The sequence below is a fragment of the Momordica charantia genome, assembly GCF_013281855.1.
Source record: "Momordica charantia cultivar OHB3-1 chromosome 4 unlocalized genomic scaffold, Mcharantia_2.0 BLBB01000004.1, whole genome shotgun sequence".
NCBI lineage: Eukaryota > Viridiplantae > Streptophyta > Magnoliopsida > Cucurbitales > Cucurbitaceae > Momordica > Momordica charantia.
Window position 1 is genome coordinate 11,069,057 of NW_028275162.1, and position 24,608 is coordinate 11,093,664.

Sequence of the window (24,608 nt, forward strand, 5' to 3'; positions counted from 1 at the left end):
CATCCTCAGCAAATTAACGATGAACCAATCTCATGGAATAACATTCAACAACATTCATGATCCACTTCACGAGGCAAGTTATTATTCAATTTATGTGAATCTAAACAAATGGATTAAATCTCAAATAGGCACCTAACCCGAAGCAAATCTAACGACAAGGGAAAAATCTCTCAAATATTTAAATGCAAATAAACCGTTTATTGGCCACAACACAAGGCCCTAACCAATGAATTAAACTAACTAGGAAAAAATAAGCAGCCTATGGTCCTCGTTTGTCAGGTCTCCTCCGTCCCATCACCCTGGTCACTCCCGAGTCCTTCACCTGAAACAATCATTGTAGAAAAGGGCGGGTGAGTACACGAAATATACTCCGTAAGTAGCCCTCACCACGCACACACAAACATCATGCTCATAACCATAAAGGAAACATACATCCTCATGCTCTATCATATCAGTATGCGAACAACCATAGACATGCTTTGCTGGTACATGATATATTCATCCATAAACATGCTCTATAAGACCCAATGCTAACCACAATCATATAAAAACAAAATACCGTCCACCTGGCTCTCCAACACCTCAAATACAACTATGTTCACCTCAGTTATTCGAGCTCTTCGAAACCATTCTTTTGGTAGTGTCGGCCCCTGACCATTTATACCCAGAGCCCCGACACTAGTGCATCGACCCTCGACCATTTATACCCGAGGCCTCGATGTCTTACAATCTATTGGCCCTTGACCATTTATACCCAAGGCCCCAATAGTTCTCCTTCGGAAAGACTCCTCGCATCGACCCCCGACCATTTATACCTGAGGCCTCGACACTCATCTTTATCCAATATTGGCGTATCGACCCCCGACCATTTATACCCGAGACCTCGATACCCAATTAGTGACGTATCAGCCCCCGACCATTTATACCCGAGGCCCTGACACTCACCCATTCACTTCATAATTCGTAAAACTCCACATATCGTTTCTAGCCTCCAACCAAGATTCCAGTACTAACCCCTTAATAACACCAACCACCACGACGCCCATCAACAACACCACCACTAGTATGGTTTCAATACATCTCACAACTCACCAACACATTTCAGCATGCTTCCACAACATAAATATCATTCTAATAGCGAAACAATAAATCAATCATGCTTTCACAACATATTAAATCTTAACAACAACGCCACAGTGAGTTTAGTCGTAACGGAACATGGTCAACAATTTTTAAACGACTGCAGTCCAACACAAATCACCCAAGTACTCATTACCCAACATCTGCAAACATTCAGCATTGCCAGATATAATAAAAACTCATAAAACATGACAAACACTTCATACAGATTTCAGACAACAAACATCCCCACCATAATATTTATTTTAATGAATATTCACTGCAAACACACATCATTCCACGACAGATCTCGGCAGCTCAACGATACAAAGTTTCTACTATTATCACCAACGAACATTCAACACTACCTAGGCATACAAACCAACATAAACGAGAGTTATACCGCACGACATCGTATCAGAACCATTTTCAAAACATCACACATGGTACATCGACAAATAAATAATAAACACCAACACACGCACCCACCCACGTGCTACTTACAAACACTTGTCCTAAAGCTCCTAAGCTCGTTGAGCACTTCCTACTACAAAAGAGCACGATCTCGAGGTTAGTAACCAATTAGAAACATTTAGTTATAAACGAAGCCGAGTCTAGGTAGAGTCGTTACCTACTAACCCACACTAAAACAACTTGGGTTAGGAGTGGGTTGACGTCGAAGGGGTTCGGTCTCCCGATCTGAGTTTCAAAGGCCTTAAGCTTGCTGTCCCGACGTCTAGAGGTGATAAGTAATGCTGATTTGGGTCCGATTAGAGGTGGGTCAACGTCGAACCCATGCCGAAAAGAGTGGGTAATGTCGATTTGGGTTCGAATAAGAGGGGACCAACGTCGAACGTCACCGGGAGGCCGGAAAACGTCACCGAACTCGTTGGGCTTCACGAGTTCGGACTGTTCGGGGCTGTCGGAGTTTGCTGCACGCAGGACAAGTCACGCGTCGCCACTGCACGACGCCGGCGCCGCTGGAAATCGCCGCAACTCCCCGAGTCCGCCGAGTTCGCTGCTCCTCGCGCCGCCGCCGTCGGAATCGTTGAGGGACGGGAGGTCCACCGTTTGCCGCTGCCGTCGGGGAGGAAGCTCGCCGCTTCCGTGCTGCTTCGTTGGAGAACAAGAGCTGCCGACTGAACAAAAAGAAGAAGGAGAAAAACTGGGGGGGGGGGGGGGCTGTCGGCTAAAAGAGAAAAAGAAGAATTTTAGGGTTTTCCCCTTTGTTTTGATTTAAAACAATTTCCCCATTAAGCCCAATCATTCAAGCCCAAACCCAAAGAAGGACAAGTTCATTCCCTCCACCCAAGACCCAACATACCAAGCTCGGTTAATAAACATTTAATTGGATTGTTAGAGCCCGATAATTATCGATAAATTAAACAATAATTATCGCTAAATTAAATTAACATTCACTTTGAAATTTAAATGAAAAATAAAAATCTCCCGATTCGAGATTAACTGACCTGAGGGGCTCGGGGCGTTACAGAGATAATTGTTCTCTCTTATATACCCATGACAATTCCTTTTCCTAGCCAATGTGGGACTTTGTTTGTAGTCACCTCACAAACCCAACACTTTGCCCATAACATTTTAGGCAATTCTACATGTATTCTCATGCTTCTAGCACGCTCATTCAGCGTCCTGTTCATTCTCTCTGTCACACCGTTCTGTTGTGGTGTCCCTGGAAGAGTCTTTACCATCATAATTCCACTATCTTCCCAATATTTCTTGAATTCTCTACTAACGTACTCACCACCATTATCTGACCTCAAGCTTTTGATTTTCAGGTCTGTCTCATTTTCTACCATAGTCTTCCATGTTTTGAAAACAGAAAACACATCAGACTTATGTTTAATAAAATAAGTCCATATTCCTGCTTGAGTAGTCTATGAAAGTTACGTAGTATCTGGAACCTACGATAGGAGAAACTTCAGAAGGCCCCCATACATCGGTGTGAACCAACTCCAATTTTGTAGACTTTGGCGTTGAACCTGTCTTTGAGAAACTAACACGACTTTGTTTCCCAAATATGCATCATTCGCATAACTTGTGTTCCACTGCCTGAAGTTCTTATAGCTTCCCTGTAGAGTGAATAGTTTTCATACATTTTTCACTCATATGACCTAGCCTACTGTGCCATAATTGGGTCTGACTCGAATGATCTACAACAACTATCATATCTTTGTCGTTGTCGTTGACATACAAAGTTCCTAACTTTCTTCCTCGAGCAATCACCATGTAACCCTTTGTAACTTTCCAGTTTCCTTGACCGAAGGATATTTCACATCCTTCATTATCCAGCTGCCCCACAGAAATCAGGTTCTTCATCATATTCTGAACGTGATGTACCTTGCGAATCTTCCAGACTGAATCATTCGCCATTTTTAAATTAACGTCACCAATCCCAATAATGTCCAAATGCTCTCCATCAGCAAGATACATCTTTTCATGATTTCCTGCAACATAGTTCTCAAGAATATCACATTGTCCTGTAGTGTGAAAAGACGCATTTGAATCCACCACCCATGTGTTATAAGCGCCTTCAACTGCAAGAACTAGAGCATCATGTATTTCTTCAACAACAACATTTGCACCAGCTTCTTTCCCCTCAACTTTCTTTGGGGCTTTGCAGTTCCTCCTCAAATGTTTTGTCTTACCACAATTCCAACATTCTAGTATGTTGTTTCTAGACTTGCTTCTGTTGTTTCATGACTTTCCACTTTTTCCGTAGTCTCTGTTATTATTTCTTCCTTTGTCCACATTAAATGTTCTACCAGAAGTAGACGCAGTACTAGAATCCTTTCTGAAAATCTCCTCTCCAAGAGCTACATCTCTGACATCTACAAATTTCAATTTCTCTTTTCCACAAGAATTTGAAATAGCTACCTTCATAGGCTCCCAACTATCAGGTAAGGATCTCAACAACAAGATAGCATTTAATTCATCCGTAAATGTTAAATCAACAGCAACCTGTTTGTTCACCAACGTATCAAATTCATTTATATTGACAGCCACAGATGTACCTTCATCCATCTTCAAATTAAAAAATTTAGTTGCGAGATACACCTTATTATTTACCGAGAGCTTCTCACATATGTTGAACACTGTATTCATCAATCCCATTGTAGTAGTCTCCTTAGCTACGCTGCTCTGCACATTTTTTGTTAATGTTAGGCGAATCGTACCCAACACCTTCCTGTCCAAGTTTTTCCATTTGGCTTCTTCCATGTCAATCGACTTCTTGTCTAATGGCAATTCTAATTCCTTGGAATGTAGATAATCTACTATCTAATCCTTCTAGTACGAAAAATCAGTTCCATAAAAAATAACCAATTTATCTTCTCCAGTCATCGTTCTTCAACTTTGGGCTCTGATACCAATTGTTGGGAAAAAAATGATGCCGACACTTAAAGGATTAGATAAAATAATCTAAAACTTATAAGTAACAAGAACGATAAATAAAGATTAGGGAGTAGAAAATTAAACGTCGGATTTATATTAGTTCACCCAGTGTGGGCTACGTCCAATTATCTGCTACCGTTGCAGGTTCTACTAAAATGTCAAGAAGAATCTCCCAATAGTTTACAAGTCTCTTACAATGATTTCTCTCAGTTTTCCCTCACACAGAAAACGCTCACGAATCACTCTACAAGCCTTTCAAACTCTCAAACGGATATACAAGTATATAGCTCTCAAACTCTCTCTTCTTGGAGAATTTCTCACGACTCTCTATTTGTGCACACCAATCAAATGACCCATATATCTCTATTTATAATAGATGATATGACAAAAACTAAAAAGGAACGAGAAAATAAAAAAGCCAAAACTAAATAGGACAAGGAAAAAATTAAATGGACCTTTTCCTTAGAAGAAGATTTTCTTCTTGGTTTGGCTCCATAATCCCAACACCAAATACACGTGAGTACATAAAGAGATTGACAACTTAGAATGAACCTGAAAACAACCAAAGAACAGTTTAACCAATATTGTTTATGGAACATGTTCTTCGGTCAAACAAAAGATAATCAGAAATGAGCTTCACCTGATTCCAGATTGGCTTATCGGGTGGTCCAATGATGAATAGGAAGGTTCTCATATGTTGTTGTATAACTGTGTCATTGAGTTCATCTTACAGATTCGGGCCTTAGGGTGGACGCATGTGTCCCGAATATAGCGGAGCAAAGCTCCAACTCTCGGTTACCTAAAAAAATAATAATAAAATTCTTTCTAGGGACACGTTGTGTGATTGATTAGGAAGATTGCAGTCTTCTTTGGTTCCAGTGTTTGACATAATTCTCCATTTTACACAAACGATGCTTTTGCTATTGCTATGAAAGTAAAAACTCATTGGGGGCTCTGAGAATGGGCACCAAGCGTGATGAAACAAGAGTCGGATGTCCTGCAGTCCCAGTCTAGCTAGATATTGATTTTAATTTGCCAGTCTAGCTAGATATTGATTTTTAATTTGCCAGTCTAGCTAGATATTGATTTTAATTCCTTTTATCACGAGAGCAAAACAAAGTTTAATTTTAATGGTTTTCATTCCATCTTTCCAGAAGCTAATAGCTCATCAAGATTTATAGACCCTTGTTGAATCTTGAACAGAATTTTTAAATACTTCATAAGATGGTGTGGCAACATTAGATGGGTGGATGTGGTTATTTACTAACTTTTCGATTTTAAAAAGGAATTTAAGAATAACGAGAATGGTAAAAATAAAACGTAACTTTAAATGCAAAAATTAAAGAGAGTAAGGAGAGCGATAACACTAGTAAGTTCTTATAATGGTTCGAAAATGTCACAGTTCACTTCTGAAAACTCCTTGGGCAGGTGGGAACCAAACCGCTTTTTACGGGTAAATCACTTACCAACCCTTTTGCAAGTCTAATTTGCACCTTTTTCGCTAGTTCAATATAAGATATAAAATAAGCAATACAAGAAAAGAACTCACAAAGGTGATTAAAAAGAAAGGATAAAGAAAAATTTTGGAGATTGAGAGAATTTTTGGATTGGGAGAAAATAAGCAATTCAAGAAAATATCTATTACATTTTTTTAAAGGGAGTGATTCCAAAATTTGAGGTAGGCCCCGTAATTTCATTACATTTGTACAATTTAGTAAATCTTTCTCACCTTTGATTCACATTTTCTTTTAGGTAAGGAGTATCTGAGTATATTTATATATTGTCAACTTGAACACAGTTCAAATAGTCATAGATTGGTAGTAATTGACATATATCTCCAATTTGTGAGTTCGAATCCCCACTCCATTGTACTAAAAAAATAGTTAGTATAATTGGAGGTTTGAAATTCCACCACCACATAATGAAATTATAAGATAAACTTTAATTAAATTGTACATTATCTCCCCTTATCTCCCCTTATTTTGTTTATAAATTTACTTAAATTTGATATTAATTATACATGTTAACAAAATTCATAGAATGAATAGTTAATGGTGCAATAGTTAATGATGAATATTTTATAAGAATCTCAAATTAATATACATGAATGTCTTTGTACAAAATAAAATTTAAAATCAATATAAACTTAATAGATATTATTAAATTATTAAAAACATAAAAGTCAATATATAAATTATGTGAAGCACATTCATCATTCATCTTTCTCTGTGAGTTGGAGTGCTCCATCCAACACAAATACCTTTCCAAAAAAAAAAAGTTCTCTCAATCCTGAGAGTTTCCTCTATCACGACAGCCATCCCTTCTCAAGTCAGACCCCTTGTTGGCTCTCCTGAGTTTCTATTCTTCGTCTTTTCCCCTCCCCAGCTCGTCATGGCATCAGAGGACTTGTTGGATAAATGGGAAAGTTTCAAGTTGACATCCGAGGAGGAGGAAACTTCAGTGGACATTGACATCTTGGCAATTGAAGGTACCGGGAAGAGGCTTGATCTAAGCCTCGCTGGGAAGCTTCTCTCTAAGCAACCCATTTCATCCACCATTATCAAGAACACTTTGGTGACTTCTTGGAAGCTAGATCATTCTTTTGCGGTGGAAACCATAGGAAGGAATACTTTTCTTGTCCATTTCAAAAGATCCTCTGATCGGAACCGAATTCTCCAAACGGGACCATGGTTGTTTGATAAGTCTTTAATCATATTGGAATCCCCTTCCTCCCTTGTTAAGCCCTCATATTTACCCTTCAATAAGGTCTCATTATGGGTCCATTTCTTTGACCTACCTCTAGCATGTATGAATAATACAATGGCTCCGATCTTGGGCAATGCTATCGGCCGGTTTGAAAATGTTGCTTGTGATTCAGACGGATACTGTTAGGGGTCTAGTCTCTGTGTTCGTATTTCTCTTGATATCTCAAAGCCTCTACGACGTGGTATCAAACTGAACATAGATGGCCCCATGGGTGGCTGCTGGATTCCAATTCAATATGAACGGCTTCCGGACTTCTGCTATAATTGTGGGAAACTTGATCATGTTATCAAGAATTATGACTCCATTTATTATGGCAAGGAAATGATCCACCCATATAAGGCCCCTATGGATCTTGGTTGCGGTTCCAAGGGAACTTCAAATCCTTCTCCTCCTTTCAGCAGCCAAACTTGGATCGTCGGAGGTCTCTCCCCAGAATTCCCCAGCCTCCCAGAACTCACAGTCTCCCTAACATCCTTACACTGTTTTTCCGACGGAGAGCCCACAACCATTTACGCCGGCTGCCGGCGGCAGTGAATGCACCGATAAGGAAATGGGCCTAACAGCTCCTTTGGCATTAAATTCAGATACAATCAAGCCGGATTTTGCGCCCACTCTGCCATTTCAAAAAGAAACTGACAGTGATACTCAATCACCGCTGGGGCCCAGTCCTAAATCAGAGGCTCCAGGAATTGAGGCAGGTGTTACAGCTACTATTCCTCCCAGCTGTGCAAATGTCCGCAATTAGAAAAAATTAGAAAGAAGTCAAACCAGCAAGAAAGTCAGCCAAGTGATAGCTGCGGCACCTCAGTTTCCATCCAAAAGGAAGGTTACTGCTTCCACTCTCCCCGAGATTTCATCGAAGAAGCAAAAACAAAATGACGAACTTACTACTGTAGCTACCACCATTTTCTCATTAGGGTTGGACTGAAGTTGAAGTTGAAATTGAAAATACATTTCTTTCTTATTTTCAATCTCTCTTCACTTCTTCCAACCCCTATGGATATGGTCCTTCAGTTTATTCCCACCTTGGTCACTGATGAAATGAATTCTCAACTATTAGTTCCTTTTGTCAATGAAGATATTGAGATCGCGATTAGATAAATGTTCCCCCACCAAAGCCCCAAGGCTTGATGGTTATCTAGCTCTATTCTATCAGTGTTATTGGGACGTGGTGGGCCTTTCAACAATGGAAGATTGCTTGAATATTCTTAATAAGGGAGGTCATATCAGTGGCTAGAACGATGCCAATATTGCTCTTATTCCTAAAGTTAAGCATCCTCGTTCTGTGGCGGACTACAGGCTGATTAGTCTTTGCAACGTCTCTTATAAAATTGTCACTAAAGTCCTCGCCATTCGTTTCAAAAGGGTTCTGGATGCTGTGATTTCCCCTGTGCAATTGGTTTTTATTCCTAACAGGGCCATTACGGATACCATTATAATAGGCCATGAGTGCCTCCATCACATCCATAACCAAAAATCTGCCTCTTCTGGTCTTGCGGCTCTAAAGCTTGATCTCAGTAAAGCTTTTGACAGGGTTGAGTGGCCTTTTATAGAGAGATTGATGCTTCAGTTTGGGTTTGCTCGTAATTGGATCGATCTTATTATGAGGTGCATCTCTTCAGCCAAATTTCCTGTTCTTTTAAATGGCGTTCCCACAGGCTCTATCTACCCTTATCGAGGTCTTCGCCAAGGTAATCCGCTTTCTCCTTATTTTTTTGTCCTTTGTGCTCGGGGTTTATCTATGTTCCTTTATGGAGCTAATGCGGCGGGAACTCTTCATGGTCTCTCTTTGACCCCTACTAATCCCATTGTCTCGCACTTACTGTTTTCCGATGATGGCCTATCTTTTTTAAAGCTAATGAGTTTGAATGTATGCACTTAAAAGACCTTCTTGCAGTCTACGGAAACGCTTCAGGGCAAAATATTAATTTCGGCAAATCCACTTTGATGTTTTCTCCCAACATACATTTGGACAGGCAAAAATATCTTCATTCTATTCTTGGTGTTGTTCTTGTCAATGACCTTAGCAATTATCTTGGATTGTCGTTCTATTTCTCTCAAAGGACAGGGCAGAACTGGGTCTTTCTTAAAGATCGTATTTGGAAAGTTATCTAAGGATGGAAGCGTAATTTATTTTCAGTTGGAGGTAAAGAAGTCCTTATAAAGAGTGCGGGTCAGGCTATCCCTGAAGGGATGTGAATCCCGGAGCGGAAGCGGATCTTCGTTGCTGATTTTCGGGATACAAAACCGAAATTGAAATAAGGAAAATACAGAGGAAACTCAATACCTTTGAAGAACGTTTCTTCAACAAATTTCCGACGAACACCACCACCGAGCCTTCCTCGCTATCCTCTGGGTACGAGATCGTTCTTGTGGGAGAATTTCTTTGGAACGAGAGGGAGAGATTGAGAGAGCTATTGAGAGAATTGATGGGAGTTTTTTTTTTCCTGTTCTGTCCTGTAAAAAAAAACTGCTCTTCTGATTCTCCAACACTTGAAGAAGAAGAAGGGTGCCCCACGTCACAAAACCTCCCACTCCCTTGCAATTTTGCAGGGGAGTTTAATAATAATACATATTATTATTATTATATTAATATAATTAATATTAATAATATATATATATATATTTATAAATAATTAATATATATAATAATTAAAATATAAAAATAATTTATTAATTAATAAATAATTATTAATTATTAATCCAATTAATAATTAATTAACATATATATATTAATCAAATAAATAATTAACACTTAATTATTTATCATAAAAATATAATCATATTCTATAACATTTCTCTCGTATAACCTATAGTTGTAATGTACATCTTATGCACATTATTTTTAACCTATAGTTTTAACATGAATCTTATTCATATTAATTTTATTTTAATCTCATTCAAATAATTTCTCTCATAATATATAGTTTTAATTTATAATTAACTATATATTATAATGTATCAATATACATATAATCCCTCAAGTAATTTGAACATTTCAAATTCTTCAAAAAACTTGATCCTCGTTTTACCCGTTATGAGCTAGCAAAGGGACATAATGGACCTACAGATCAGAAGCTCCAACGATGCGAGATTAATCGGTCAAACTCATTGACCGAGTTAATCAAGACTCGTTAACTACGGATCATTCCACTAAAGACCCGCAGTTGCACTCTTCTCACTGCAGAACGTTTTCGTGTCCACGGATATACGGCCATAAATGACGAGTCAATCCTTCACGAGTGCTCGTAACTCAAGTTGGGTCAAATTACCATTTTACCCCTGAGTTACATCTTACTCCTTAAACACCATTGCTCCTCTAATGAACAACTCGGTTATGGTCCAACCAATAACCGGAAGTCCCTCTCAGCCAATGAGAGGGTGGGGTCCCTTATTCAAGTTTCGGAGTCAGCATTTAAGGGAACACTCATCTACTCCCCTAAAGTCGGGGAGGAGTGAATTCCATCTTGTGAAGTTATGTTCCCAACTCCCCACTCGGTCTCGTCCCCAAAATGGTAGGAATGTTGAGTCAGCTACTCGGGCCACTCTCACCCATACAGATCAAAGGACGAGCCCTCACGGGCAGGAGTCCATAACTCACTCAGGATTGAGAATGAGTTGCCTGGTCATCCTAAGAAATAATAATTTATTAGTTAACGGTGTTACATCTAAAGATTGTCTATTTCGCGGTCCGGTCTTATACAAACTCATTGTACAAGATACCCCCACTCGCATGTCTCCACACGAACGACCTGGATCGAGTCGTATGTAACTTTTACAGAGTGGGCCGTATCCATAGTGTTGCCAGGATAAGGTACCCAACCTTATCCATATACTATAGACCATTTAGGTTATTCACGGGATATTATCCATTCATATATCAGGGGTATATCAAATATATACCCAGTATATATATTGTCCCGATTACATTCAAATAACCTTGGATGTTTAGTTTATTGGATTTGGACAATGCAATGCTATGTTTCAACAACAAATTTATTGAATAAAGCTTTATTGAATATACATTTGTTTTTACATAATACAAACTACGAGTTTAGGGCAACACACCCAAGAATCCCTTCTTATGCTATTAGCGTTTTTCGCTTGTCCAAAGATTTATGTGATGATATCTCCAAGTCTTTTAACCGGTTCTAGTGGGGCTTCACCAATGATTCGAGGAAGATCCAACTGGATGAGTTGGAAGCGGATGTGTTGGCCTAAGGAGTTTGGAGGTCTTAATTTCAGGGATCTTGAGGGTTTTAATAAAGCCCTTATAGCTAAGCAAGTTTGGAGGATCCTTCAAAATCCCAACTTGCTTGTTGCCAAGGTGTTGAAGGCTCTCTATTTTACTACTTCTATAATTCTTGATGCTGATCTTTCTCCTAAACCTTCCTACTTTTGGAAGGGCCTTCTTTGGGATAGAGACCTCCTTCTCCAAGGCCTTACGAAAAGAGTTGGTATTGGTGATTCTATAAAGGCTTTTGTGGACCTATGAATTCCTAGAGCATGGACTTTCAAGCCTTTAATTCATCCTATAAATAGTGAGGATATCCGAGTCTCGGACCTCATTATCCCTCCTGCAATTTGGAATGTCAATCGTCTTCGCTCTCTTTTCTGCCAAGAAGATGTTGAGACCATTCTTACTATTCCCCTCAGCATCCACTCTATTCTAGATTCTTGGCTCTGGCACTATGACAAAAGAGGTATTTTTAGTATTAAAAGTGCCTATAAGCTTTACATGAATTGTTATATCCTTTCAGAGTCTCTTCGCTCATCAAGCACACCTACGGTGGGTAGTTTTTGGAATGATATTTGGAAGCTTCGGTTGCCAACAAAAATCAGAATCATTCTATGGAAAGCTATGAATAATATTCTTCCAACTTTGGCTAATCTACAAAGGAAAGGAGTAGACTTACACCTTTTTGCCCTTGCTGCCGGTCTCAAGCTGAAACCACTTTGCACGCTCTCCTCCTCTGCCCTCGTGCTAAGCATCTCTGGCATCAAATCCTCCCCTAAGTCCCTGTTTCAACCGGCCGGAATTTGACGTTCCCTGATTTCTGGTATGCTCATCTCTACACTTTGAATGACTCTTAGAGGGAGCTTGCGGCAACTCTGACTTGGGCAATCTGGAATGACATTGAAACGAAGAGTCTATAGATTACCCAGCTTCTGTTACTCGCGCCAACACAATTCCCCATGGTCATCTTCCTCTAATTTCTGCCCGTCCGTGATCATTTGGCCCTCGCATCTCCCCTGGCGGTCTCTTCCTTAATGTCGATGCTGCCTGTCGGGGTTCCGCTTCGGGGCTTGGGTTGGTTCTGCGAAATTCGGCTGGGGAAATTCAAGCTGCTCGGTCCCTTTTTCTCCACAATTACCTCCCTCCTTTGTTTGCAGAAATTCGAGCAATTCTTGAAGGCCTCCTATTTGCTCGAACGATTGTCTGTGATGACATCGTGCTTTTCTCATATTTGATTGGGGCTATCAACCTAATTTTAAGAAATTCTTCAACCATGGGTCCGAAAAGGGTGTGGATCTTCGACATTAAGGTGTTGGCTAGGGACTTTGGCTCCTTTTCCATTTTGCATGTTCGTCGCGAGCATAATCAATTGGCAAATTCTCTTGCCAAGTTCGGTCTCCGATCTTCGTCTTCTTCTTCTTGGATCGACGATTTTCCCGCTTGGTTAAACAACTTGACTCTTAATGAAGCCGCTTCTTTTGTAGCCCATGTGGCAAATTCCTTTTAATGAAATTCCTTTTCTCTCAAAAATATATATATATATTTTAGAAAGTCCCGAATACGAGTCATATCCCTACAAACAAAGGAAAAAGAAAGGGTATTTGTTGCAATTTATTTATTTTTGTTAAGAACATGCGTTTGTTTGTCATTGACCCGGTTCACTCCCATCAACGCGAGGGACTGCAGTGAAGAAGAGAAGCAGACGAACCAAATTCTGAAAGTCGAAGTCTTTACACGGAACGGAACTCAGGTAACCCTATTGTTTTTTTCTTGGCGGCCAATGACGGAAAACCTGAAGCACAGGCTAGAAATTAGCTCCGACTCATCACCTCAAAGGCCGTTGAAGATTGGGAAGACCACCGGCGCCGGCGACGAGGAGGAAGCAGAAGCCATGAACCATAACCATGGAATCCAACGCTACCTTGTCGCAGTCGAATATATAGGAACTCGCTTTTCTGGCTCTCAGCAGCAGCCCAATTTCCGTACGGTGGTTGGCGTGCTTCAGGTACTTCCACATTTTTCTTTACACTGCCCTATGCCTCATGCCTATCTTTCTTAACCAAGCAAACACCACTTTGCGCCCTCTTTACCTGGTTTAGATGTTTTGGGCAATTGCAATGTTACCCGAAGACTCACAGGAAGATCAAACTTTTACCATTTTTTAGTAATGTTTGGCGAGGAATATGAAATATCTAGACCCATATGTTGTATCAAGTAACATCAAGGAAGGGATCTTTACTGTTTGAGACTTTTGAATTGGGTCCAACTCACGTTAATGCGTTCAAGTTCTATTTCTGCCTTTGTTTTCGTAGAAACGATTTTTTTTTTTTTAAACAATGGATTGATCTCCTGCATTACACTATGTATATGTGTATTACATTCATTCAAATTTATGAATTCCTTTCACCTGGCAGGAAGCGTTTCAGAAATTTATCGGTCAATCAGTTTCAGTGTTTTGTTCTAGCAGAACTGTAAGTTTATCTTCTTTTCTTTTTGCCAAATATAAATCAATTTTATTGCTCTTATTAGTTTGCTTAGCAGATGATGATAGAATTTCACTTAAATTGAAAAGCATTTCGAAGGCCATTCTCTCCCAAGGTTCCACGATTTTTATGTTGTGGTTATTCGGTGCTCTGATAGTTTTCCTTTCGCTAGCTCCGATATGTGCAGAGAAGGATGTGTAATTGAACTGATAGTTTCACTATTGGCTTCCCGATGGTTAAATTCTGGGACTTATGTTGATTTGAGATACATGGACTTCCCTTCATTGTCCGAAATTGAATTTTAGAACAAATTCATCGAGTTATTTTAGGATAAGTGTTTTCTATGGCTTATGTGCAGCAGTGGAACTTGCTTCCTATTTTTCTGTTCTGATGCGTGTATAGTAGAAGGGAATCCGTGATTGAACTGCTTGTTTGCTACATTGGGTTTTTTATCAAAAGAGAATTCTGAGATTTTGGTCTACTATTATAGTTCTGAACTGCGACCTGCATCATATTCATCTACTATTCTAGTTGTTAAGACCAGGTGTATTATTATACTTTTTTGCTTTCTTTGAACTCTCTGTTTCGTCGCCACCCATATTCCCGTGCACTTATTACATTTCTTGCTAACACAAGTATATTAGGTAATCCATACATGTTATGACATTCCTTCTTTTTTCAATCAAGGATGCTGGAGTCCATGCCGTATCAAATGTCTGTCATGTTGACATTGAGCGCATAAGCAAAAGAAAGCCTGGAGAAGTGGTTTGTCCCATTTTTTTTTTATACTAAATTCAATTAGCCATTAAACTTAGGGAAATTTTACAGAGTCATTTCATCAAAAAGGTTTGTCCCATTATAATAACTTTTCAATATCCCTCCCCCCGACCTCCTCTCATATGTACACTTATGATGTACGCTCAACAAGATGATTAATTCTTCCCTAAAAAATTTAGTTTACTCGTTGACTTTAGTGTTGAGGTTAAATTTTCTTATCCCCGAAAACATACAATGATACAAGTTTGAAATTCTGCTCAACTTCGCTACAAAAATGCTGATTACTTTTTCCCAACTATTATGCAGTTACCACCTCATGAACCTGGAGTGGTTCGTAGGGCCGTGAATCATTTCTTACAGGTTTGGTTTTCCTCGGGCAAATCACATTTTTGAGCTACTGCTGTTTCTCTCAGTTTTTTGTCATTTTGATCTTGTGCTTCAGTTTAAACTCAACGAGGCTACGTGTAATAGTCTTTAAATTTGCAAGCACGTTAGAACTGTGAAAAAGAGAGTTCGTCCCTTTTATCATTACTATAGTCCGAGGGCTATAGATGAGCAAACACCTGAGAGAGAACTTTGTTTTTCCAACTTGAGCCCTACTTTGTTTTTATCATAGGGCGAAGAAAATGAGGATATCTGTGTTGATTTTGATTTCAGAAACATGAAGGTGATGTTACGATAGTTGATGTTCGAAGTGTTCCTAATGATTTTCATGCAAGATATAAAGCTCAAGAGCGTACGTGAGTATTTTCCATCTGTTCTTGAGCTGATACTGTTGTCGCGTAATAGATTGTATAATCAGTTACGGGAGGCCATAGCTTTATAAAACTATTTTTAGAATGAGTAGTATTGAATGTGATAGGTGTTGTAATGTGTTTTTATATCTCGTGCAATATTTTCAGCTACTTCTATAGATTAGTTTCTGGGCCAGAAGCTTTGTCATGCTTTGAGAAGGATCGGGCATGGCACGTGCCTGAGATACTAAATATGGGGGCCATGCAGGTATAAACAAATAGCAACACGATGCTGGACAGGATGTATTTTCGTAATTAAATTTTGGAACTGATGCAACATAATTTGTATGTATGAATTCAGGAGGCGTGCAAAGTGCTTGTTGGGCATCATGATTTTAGCTCCTTCAGGGCAACTGGTTGTCAGGTCACTTAACGCTAAATATATTTATGATCTATGGAATTTCTTCTTTCAGGCAGCTTGTTATAAACTTTGCTTAACAATGGCAATGCTTGTAAATAAAAGTGATATGCAGTGCAGGCAAACTCACCGATCAGAACTCTGGATGAACTAGACGTTTGTGAGGTGGTTTCGACACCTGATTTTCCATCACTAATGGAACGAAAACTAAGCAAAGGCAGAGAAGATATTGAGAGTGAAATGCGTGATAACTTGTCTTTTATTGTTGATGGGAATAAGGGTGAAACGGGTGATGTTGGATTTGGCATCAGAAAAAGGCATCGTTGTTTTGTGGTGACAGCACGAGCACGCTCCTTTCTCTATCATCAGGTAGGTAACTTAACAAAACGTAGCTCATTGTTCGTAAGATTTATGAGCTTGATTGATACTGTTGAAATTTGTCAGGTGAGACTCATGGTTGGAGTTCTTAAAGCGGTTGGCACCGGAGATCTAACCGTAGGAGATGGTAGGACAGCAACACATTATATATAATTCTACTTCTTTTTCTGTTCCAAATAAACAACAGAACATTTTGCAGTTGGGGTAGGCTAATATTGTTATGGTTTACGTTTTTTGGCAGTAGAAAGAATCTTAGAAGCGAAGAATGTGAGTTCAGCGGGTCCAATGGCTCCTGCATGCGGACTCTACCTGGGCCATGTCAAATACGAGTTGCCACCGCAAGCCTGATACAATTTTTCCTATCACTTCCGATTAATTTATGTTACACAAGAGCTTTCTTTCTTCCAATTCATCCAAAACTACGATAATGATATACAATAGTTTACTTCATGAAATTGTGTATGGCCATCTGAATGGAGTATTCACTGGGAAAACGACTCCACACAACTCCAAAAGCATCGGATTTTTGTTACTCAACTCCTCCCATGCCTTTAGTTTCTTCCACCTCCTGCCATTAAACCATTGCAACATAGTCAGTCCCATCAAGGCTTATACAATTTCATGGATGCAACTCCTGTGCGCCATCTTTTTGTCTACTTTGAGACTGATCAGTTCCATTCGAATCTCTGTTTCATTTCCTTCTCCATATTTTTCCTCCTCACCTTCATCTTGCTTCTCCTCTGGAGTGCTAAACTGTTGCATTCTCCTCGTCTCTTGTTTCTTCCTCAACATCTAATTCATTGTCTACTGAATCATCTGCATTTGATGATGAGTCCAAGCTGCCAGGACTTTCCAAACGCAAGGATTCCTCTTGGTTATAGCCAGCTCCAGTTTGGTCTTTAGTAATTCTAGCAATCTCTTCGCGCTCCTTTCTACGGCGCTTTAAAACACATATTGCACATAAACAATCAGATTTGTGGCGCCTTCTGCAAAAAATGAGGCACTTCAATCAGCATACCATTTCAGAAGTTATATGCTCAATAAACATTACAAGAAACAAGGAGAAACTTTAGCCCACACAAACACCAATGCAAGTACTTCACAACAGATACTGCTGGATTTGTGTTAAAATATTTCATTTAACCACAATCAATTGGTTTTGGTAGCTAAACCAGCAATTTCCTTCTAAGTTCTACCATCACGTTTCAAGAATATCCTATACCCTGAAACTAATGAAAGGTGTGAAAAGTCATTTTGGACCCATTAATGCTCTGGCGCTTGAATGTGAAAACAAACTATTGATTAGATAAACAGTATTGCATGATGCTTATGGATGTGGTTTTCTTGTGTGGAGGTGAAGATGGATATGTAAGACTGCATCATTACTTCAACATCAAGATTTGAATTTGGAGTACCGAGGGACAACTTTGTGTGCAACGCCAATTTTGCTGTGTGGCCAATGATGGTTATACAAGTTTGTTGTGAAAGTTATTTCCACGGCATTGTATTAATTAAACCTCTCCTCACCTAATCTTTTTATTTTCAACTTCACGATTTCCATTTTTATGAGAGATTCATGCATAACTTGAGTCGATGAGTTCATTAAAAAAAAAAAAACTCTTCCAGTCTAAAAGAACATTGACATTTGTCCATAAGGTACCAAAACCAAAATAAAACATCAACAAGACATGCAAAAATGATGAAGACAAAGCTTTCTCCTGTGTTGTCTGGAACCGGCCCCATGCCCAAACTAACTTCAATTTGATTTCCTGTCTGTTTAATCAAAGTAACCACACACTTTTTTGGACCAGCACAACAGCCCTTCATCATCAACTAAACCTCCTTCACGACACCAATTGGAGTTATGTACTTCTCAGTCCTCCACAAACATCAGCAATACGAAATCACGAACAAGAAATTCAAGAATAATCCCCAAAGATTAACTTACCTATCAAATTCGGTCATGGCAGAGCAGGATAACCATTTTGTCCTGCTCGAGCAACAGTAAATGATACTCTGGCTGGATGCCAAGCTCCAGTACATGCTACTTTCCGAAGCCCACGCGGGGGACCCCTTTGTAGCCCTTGCCTTTCGTTACTCCAATGATATCAATCATCTCATCTTTTTGGAAAATTGCATCAACAGGGACCTGCTTCTCAAATAAACTATAGGCATAATCAACCTTCTTAGGAACATCTCCACCATTCCACCTGAATCTCCATCAAGTGAGCTTTCTTCTGCTTCAGTCCATTTTCCTTATCTGAAAATATGTCCTTATTCTTCATTAGATGGGGAAATATAAAACTAGTATAAATATCAAATATGAACAAAAATTTGTCATAGTTCAAAATTGTAGGTTGTACAAAATGAGAGGGAAGCACAAATTACCTGTGAATGGGCCAGAACAAGAATCTCAGTGCTGTATTTCTTCAATTTCTCTAACTGTGCCTCAATATCCTTCTCCCCCATCTTCAGTCTCGTGCTTCTTAGAGTACTTAGTGAAAGCCTTCTTAGACTTGCACCAATTCTTGTAAATTCTCCTTCTTACCTCCTCGCTCAAATGCTGGGCCCAGACAGTTTTCAAGGAACGCAGGCCCCGTGGCGTTTTGACATAGCCAACAATACCAATAACAACCAAAGGTGGCGTTTCTATAATTGTTACAGCTTCACATGTTTCTTTCTCGTGTAGCTCTGAAAGAATCACACGATAAGTTATAACCATTTAGTTTATTAGTTTATGGGATATTATTAATAATCCAATGCTAACATGGATGTGGTAACAAAATTGCTAAATATTACAGAATGCAATGATGACTTTCATTGAATTTGCATAACTACGTGCAATTTGGATTAGTTGCTTAATGCATTTGTGTTATTTTAATAGGTTAGATTTAAATAACTTTGAACCAGACTCACTTGATCCAGGCTTTTCAACTTCTCTAACAATATGGGTCATCCCAGCCTTTTATCCAAGGAAGGCAGTTAAACTACAAGGCTTAGATGGATCATCTCCGGGAAATGGCTTCACTGCAAAACAAAAATCCCTACCAGATTATTTATTACATATATAATAAAATTAGCTTGTAATAAAAACTACATACCTTGTACTAAAAACATTCATTCAGATTTACAACAAAGAATATCTGATGAATCTTCATACACCAACAGCATAAACAAGAAAACTAACAAGGGATTTAGGTATCAACAGGAAAAAATAAAAACAATACAAGAAAAAAAGTTATTAAACACCGGAAAGAGCAGATAAGGATTAAACACTTCTAAACTACAGTTGACTAGAGTGCCAGGCGTTAAATTGAAGTTGCAAAAAACCACTTACAGCAATGACGAGAAATGTAAAAAAAGCATTTAAATGATCACTCTAATGTATATTAAAGGCCGAATGCCTACTTACAACTAATACATGCAGGTAAGAAGCATTTTTATTTATATTTAAGGCAACAATGATACAAACTATGATACCTAAATATGATTTAACAAAAAAAGATCGTTGATACCTTTTCCTCTATGGGAAGAAGCTCTCTTTCTGGGAAGAAAACCCAGAGAGCCATGTCTTGGGTGCTCAAACTTGCGGTGAGACATGTTGGATTTTTGTTGTAATATAACTGAAAACTCACAAATTTTCAATTACAATTTATTGATCCAGCAAACAGAATCTAAGAGGGGCCAAAAGTTAAAAGGTGCACCATAATAAAATGCTGCAAAGTCATAGTTAGCGACCAGCAGACGAACTGAAAACAGAACGTTTAATTAACACAATCCTTAAGTAACACTACTATATATTTCTGAAGGCAAAAGGACACGGGGGAAAAATTGAAATAAAAACTGTACAGAGAATCTGTTTCAGGATTACACATAAATAACTGAAGTTTGTTGGTTATGAGGAAGGAAGAGGAAAGTACTCTTTCTAGGGTCACCAGAAATAGGATGCCTTCTAGAATTTCTCTTAATATAACAACTCATGCACTACATAACTAATTGTAAAGACTACAGCCCGAGTTCCTGGAGAAGTTGATTCCATCTCGGAGTTTCTTCGTCAAAAATGTACGTCAACGGCGATATTAGAACCCCGCTTCCTCCAATCTGCACCAATTGCTTCCTCGTAAGAAACTATAAATGATGTCATGTGTGTGGTAAGCCAATTGATAAAGCACTATACAAGAGATGTAGTTAGGAATACTGTATCTGTAACTTGTAGATAATAATTGTTCAAGACAAAAACTAATTGCTTACCGCTCTCAGTTGCTGAACCGACTTGTACAGGGATTTTTTGGGGACACATATGACAATGGCATAGTAATCAGCTACTACCTTCCCATCGCGTTTGTAGAAAACTGGACTTACTGTAGGGCCCTGTATGGATAACCAAAATGAAAAGCAAAAAAAAAAAAAAAAAAGTTATACACAGGAATGTATGTTCACTTTCTAAAGAATAATTCTTTTTCCCCCTTTTCTATTGGTGGGTGTGTGTATAATGAAGGAATTGCTTCCACCTGCAACCCAGACAATGATGTTTGACTTAAAACACGCTCAGCAACTTCTTGAGCACTATTTCCTCTCATGTTTGCAGTCACCTGACAGTTCGAGTATGAGAATATCAAGCTCAGAAGGAAAAGAAAAAATATATCGATCATAAGTTACACAAGAACTGGACTCACAGTGAACTGACCAACAGCCCTCAGATGTGCCTCCAGTCTTTCAATAATCTCATGGGTTGTGTCTAATGCACCTTTCCTCTGAATCAAGGACTTTCGGCTGGCAAGAAGAACGGCCTAGAAAGCATAATCTGTGTAGTAAGTTAACATCTGATATAAAGAGAACCTAAAACAATTATCCAATGGCAAGCTTCTCCAAGGATTCTCAGATTAAAGGCTTGCTAGGACAGAAACCAATCCAGAAGTTTACCTGGCTTTCCAAAACCACTCCACCTTCAATTTCTTTCAAATTGTTCTCCTTCAGCGTGGTCCCACTACTTACAAGGTCCAAAATAGCATCAGCTATCCCCATCTGCATTTAAAGGGGAAAACGTGGCTCTATAAGTATGGGGGGGATACTGCTGAGCAGTAAAGGTAATCCAAATAACCATGTCTTCTTCAACAATGGATCTGAAAAGTTCTATCAGGGAATTGGCGTGAAATTTCTCAGTATCAGACAATTTAATTCTTACACTAGTATCTGAAAGTTTTTTACCTATAATAAATGCATTTTCATCCCCACTTGCAATGCTTTTCAGAACTTACACTTTTGACCATAATTATGTCTCCACGTGGCTGGGAGTTTCTGCTTACAACTTTTTATATTAATTGCTGTAAGTCCAACTCGATTGATGGGTGGCTCAACAAAGTGTTGTTCGGATGGCTTTTAAAGGGTAAAGCTAGACGTTATGGAAGTGTGCTGTTAGAGCTTTTTTGTGGATGGGGAGGAGACTTTTTTAAGGAAATGTCTCTCATTTTGACAGGTTCATAGATGGTGTACAGCTTATGACATCTCTTTGGTACCTTAAACATAAAGATTCTTTTTGTAATTATAGCTTATCCTCGATTCTAGAAGATTGAAAGTGCTAATGTATTAGTTTTTGTTGGGAGGATGCTCTCTCATCCCCTGCCCTTAGGTTGTCTTGTCTTTACTTTTGTGTTTTATTAATATAGTTGTCTCTTATCCAAAAAAATGACTCCACACGGCTGAAAATTCTGCCAATCTACATCTATTTAACCAAACAATCTTGCAGAAGGCAAATGTGAGCTATTTAGGACACACATGATGCATATTCTTGAATTAAGTAATACATAAGGAGGGAAAAAAATTTATAGGATGCAACAGTAACTATCTTCACTTGCTCATTTTAAAGCATTCTTTTGCTGTCATTTTCACTTGAACTATGAATGTACATAGTTCGGCCTAAAAAGATAACATACTTTCAGAACACGGTGTCTTTTATCCAAAAACAACTATTACTAAAACTTTTCTGGAACCTATAAGGAAATTCGAAGGTTTTCCCAGAGGCAATATTGTCAGGCCATGCATTGAATCCGACACTAACAGCACACAAGCATAGTGGAAATCAGAAATCAACTCGAGACAAAAACGCATTTCAGCAAGAATAATTACCGCAGGGGCAGCTTCTAATGCTCCATCAGCAGTTGAAAAACGGACATGTTTCAACCCATTTTCTTTAAGAAATTTTGGGCCAAGCTGAGAAAAATGACATTATTTAACTTATCCAATTAGTACTCCACATTCAAACTCCAAGAAAAAGAAGCATGGATGTGATGGATAATGAGGAAATCATACATAAGTAAATCCAGTAGCAACTCGAAGAGGCTTCTCCTCAGTCCATTGGGGCATCTGAGCTAGATCCCGAATTGAATTTATATTCTCGAAAATGCCATATTTGGGTATCTAATTTGAGAGGATAAGTTGACGGTGTCAGAACATAATTTTTTAAAAGCTCATGATATAATAAAAAATAGTAATATATAAATAAATAAATCAATGTGGATGATACCAAGGGAGGAAAAACTTACAGCAAGCGATAAACGGCAATCTCCATATTCAAGGGCATCATGAACGATGATAAGATATTCATTACCCTGTGGAGAAAGAATAACAATTGGAAGCAATGAGATTTTGCTGGTTGTTTTTCTTCATAATGGTTGCATGTACGTAAAAGAAAATTTTATCCTGGAAATAATGAAAAAAGAGTCAATTCAGGAGTTGGGCAAAAGAGGCGCCGTGGCGTTCCACGAAACTAATAACATTATATTCAAAGAAACTTACTTGCCCATATTCGCTCACTATATCGAGACCCACGATCCCGAGGTCTAGATCTCCGGATAACAATTTCCGAACGATGTCTTTAGGCCTTTGGAACCAGACTTCCAAGCCCGATAGCTGTTGTAAGGCAAAATGAATAAGTAAATGGTCATTACGTAGTGACAAGAACATAAGCAGAACTCTTCATATGGATTGATTGCTAAAAGTGAAGTTCCTTTGTCAAATGGAGTGAAATAATAGCAAGTACCTGTGGAATTTCTGCAACATACTGTCGAGGATTGACTTGTTTTACAGACAATTGACAATCCTGGCACGCCAGAGTAAAAAAGTGTCAAACAAACAACTGGAAGAGTTCAGTGGGAAATGGCGATAACTTGTTTTCCCGATTCCTTAAAACAAAGTTTCGGGATGCAGAAGAATGTACCTTGAGAAGTTCTAGGGTGTCGGCTGCCATCCGCCCTTTACTGGGCAACCCTAATCGAATCTCAGTTCTCCCGTCTTTCGTTCCATTAAGAGTCTCAATCTGAGACTGCAAAGCAGAGCAGATGAGCGTCGGCTTCGGAAAAACGCGAAAATAAGAAGAACGTGAGGATATGGAAATGATAGGAATCGAGGAGGTGGGACATTGCTGAAAATTGGCTGTGAACGTCCACATCTCTCACACTTCCAATTCTCTGGTACCGAGTCGTTTTCCAGAGCTTTGTGGGATGAATGAAACCCTACAATTTGAAAATTGAAATTGAAATGAAGGGATTTGATCACCAGTGGTAACTTTGGCGCTTGAGGTGGAAGTCAAACCTCTAAATATTTTAATGTATTTTTGTCGATATTTTTTTTAGTTTAACTATCGCAAAAGTAGAGATTATTGAGATTACACTGACAGACACAACAGTTAATTTTAAAAAAATTAGGTTTCTACCACGGAAAATTGCTAAACATACCCACTAGTAAGCGTAAAATGTTAACCCATCTTTAACGAAAGTTTCAAAACAAAGTTTCCTAGAAAGTTGCTCTCAAATCTCCATAACATTTTCATCACTATAGAGTTTTTGAATCAATATTAGAAGAGGTATAATCTAAGAAATAACTTGAATTCGACGATTGGATAGAAGATGGCATTCTGTGAAAATACTTGGCGAACTCAGGCTCATTTGTGTTTCAATCCAAAAAACCCATATACGGAGGCTTTGGTGAAACCAGACTCCAGCCCTCATTACTAGTAGTTTCTTACGGGGAAGCCATTTTGGGTGTCGTTTCGTTTGGGATATTGGAATTTACGGGAAATGGAACGACACTAGTCAACAAGGGTTCGATGTTTCTGTTTTTTTTATTATTTTTAATGAAGAAAAATTTATTGCATGGTTTCAACCTCTAAATGATAAAACAATTTTTTTATTTATATTTTGGAAGAAATTGGAAATGAGAACAAGAAAGGAGAAACTAGTTATGGTTGTTTCCAAAATTTCTATACAATTGTGAGAATGTTCCAAAAAAAA

At 38.7% G+C, this 24,608-nt stretch overlaps 2 protein-coding genes and 1 pseudogene across 3 annotated transcripts; 1 reads left to right on the forward strand and 2 right to left on the reverse strand.

The window, feature by feature from the left end:
• Positions 1-13,144: 13,144 nt before the first annotated feature.
• LOC111017539 (Pseudouridine synthase family protein) lies at positions 13,145-16,775 on the forward strand. Its single transcript, XM_022293327.2, has 10 exons — positions 13,145-13,535; positions 13,945-14,001; positions 14,701-14,778; positions 15,097-15,150; positions 15,448-15,530; positions 15,693-15,792; positions 15,886-15,948; positions 16,063-16,311; positions 16,387-16,447; positions 16,562-16,775. The coding sequence occupies exons 1-10, from the start codon at positions 13,311-13,313 to the stop codon at positions 16,666-16,668; spliced, it is 1,077 nt and encodes a 358-aa protein (XP_022149019.1). The 5' UTR covers positions 13,145-13,310; the 3' UTR covers positions 16,669-16,775.
• Positions 16,776-17,068: 293 nt separating this feature from the next.
• LOC111017547 (large ribosomal subunit protein uL3y-like) lies at positions 17,069-19,962 on the reverse strand (annotated as a pseudogene).
• A 138-nt stretch (positions 19,963-20,100) lies between these two features.
• LOC111017538 (ATP phosphoribosyltransferase 2, chloroplastic) lies at positions 20,101-23,887 on the reverse strand. Of its 2 annotated transcripts, none has more exons than XM_022293324.2 (11): positions 23,537-23,887; positions 23,360-23,419; positions 23,116-23,229; positions 22,863-22,928; positions 22,630-22,737; positions 22,447-22,530; positions 21,244-21,345; positions 20,997-21,110; positions 20,832-20,912; positions 20,572-20,691; positions 20,101-20,448 (listed from the first exon to the last, which is right to left on the reverse strand). In XM_022293324.2, exons 1-11 carry the CDS (start codon positions 23,765-23,767, stop codon positions 20,326-20,328), a joined length of 1,203 nt encoding a protein of 400 aa, XP_022149016.1. In that variant the 5' UTR covers positions 23,768-23,887; the 3' UTR covers positions 20,101-20,325. The 2 variants fall into 2 exon arrangements, with proteins under 2 accessions (XP_022149016.1, XP_022149018.1); XM_022293326.2 differs by having other exon boundaries at positions 20,101-20,421; positions 23,537-23,885.
• Positions 23,888-24,608: the final 721 nt, after the last annotated feature.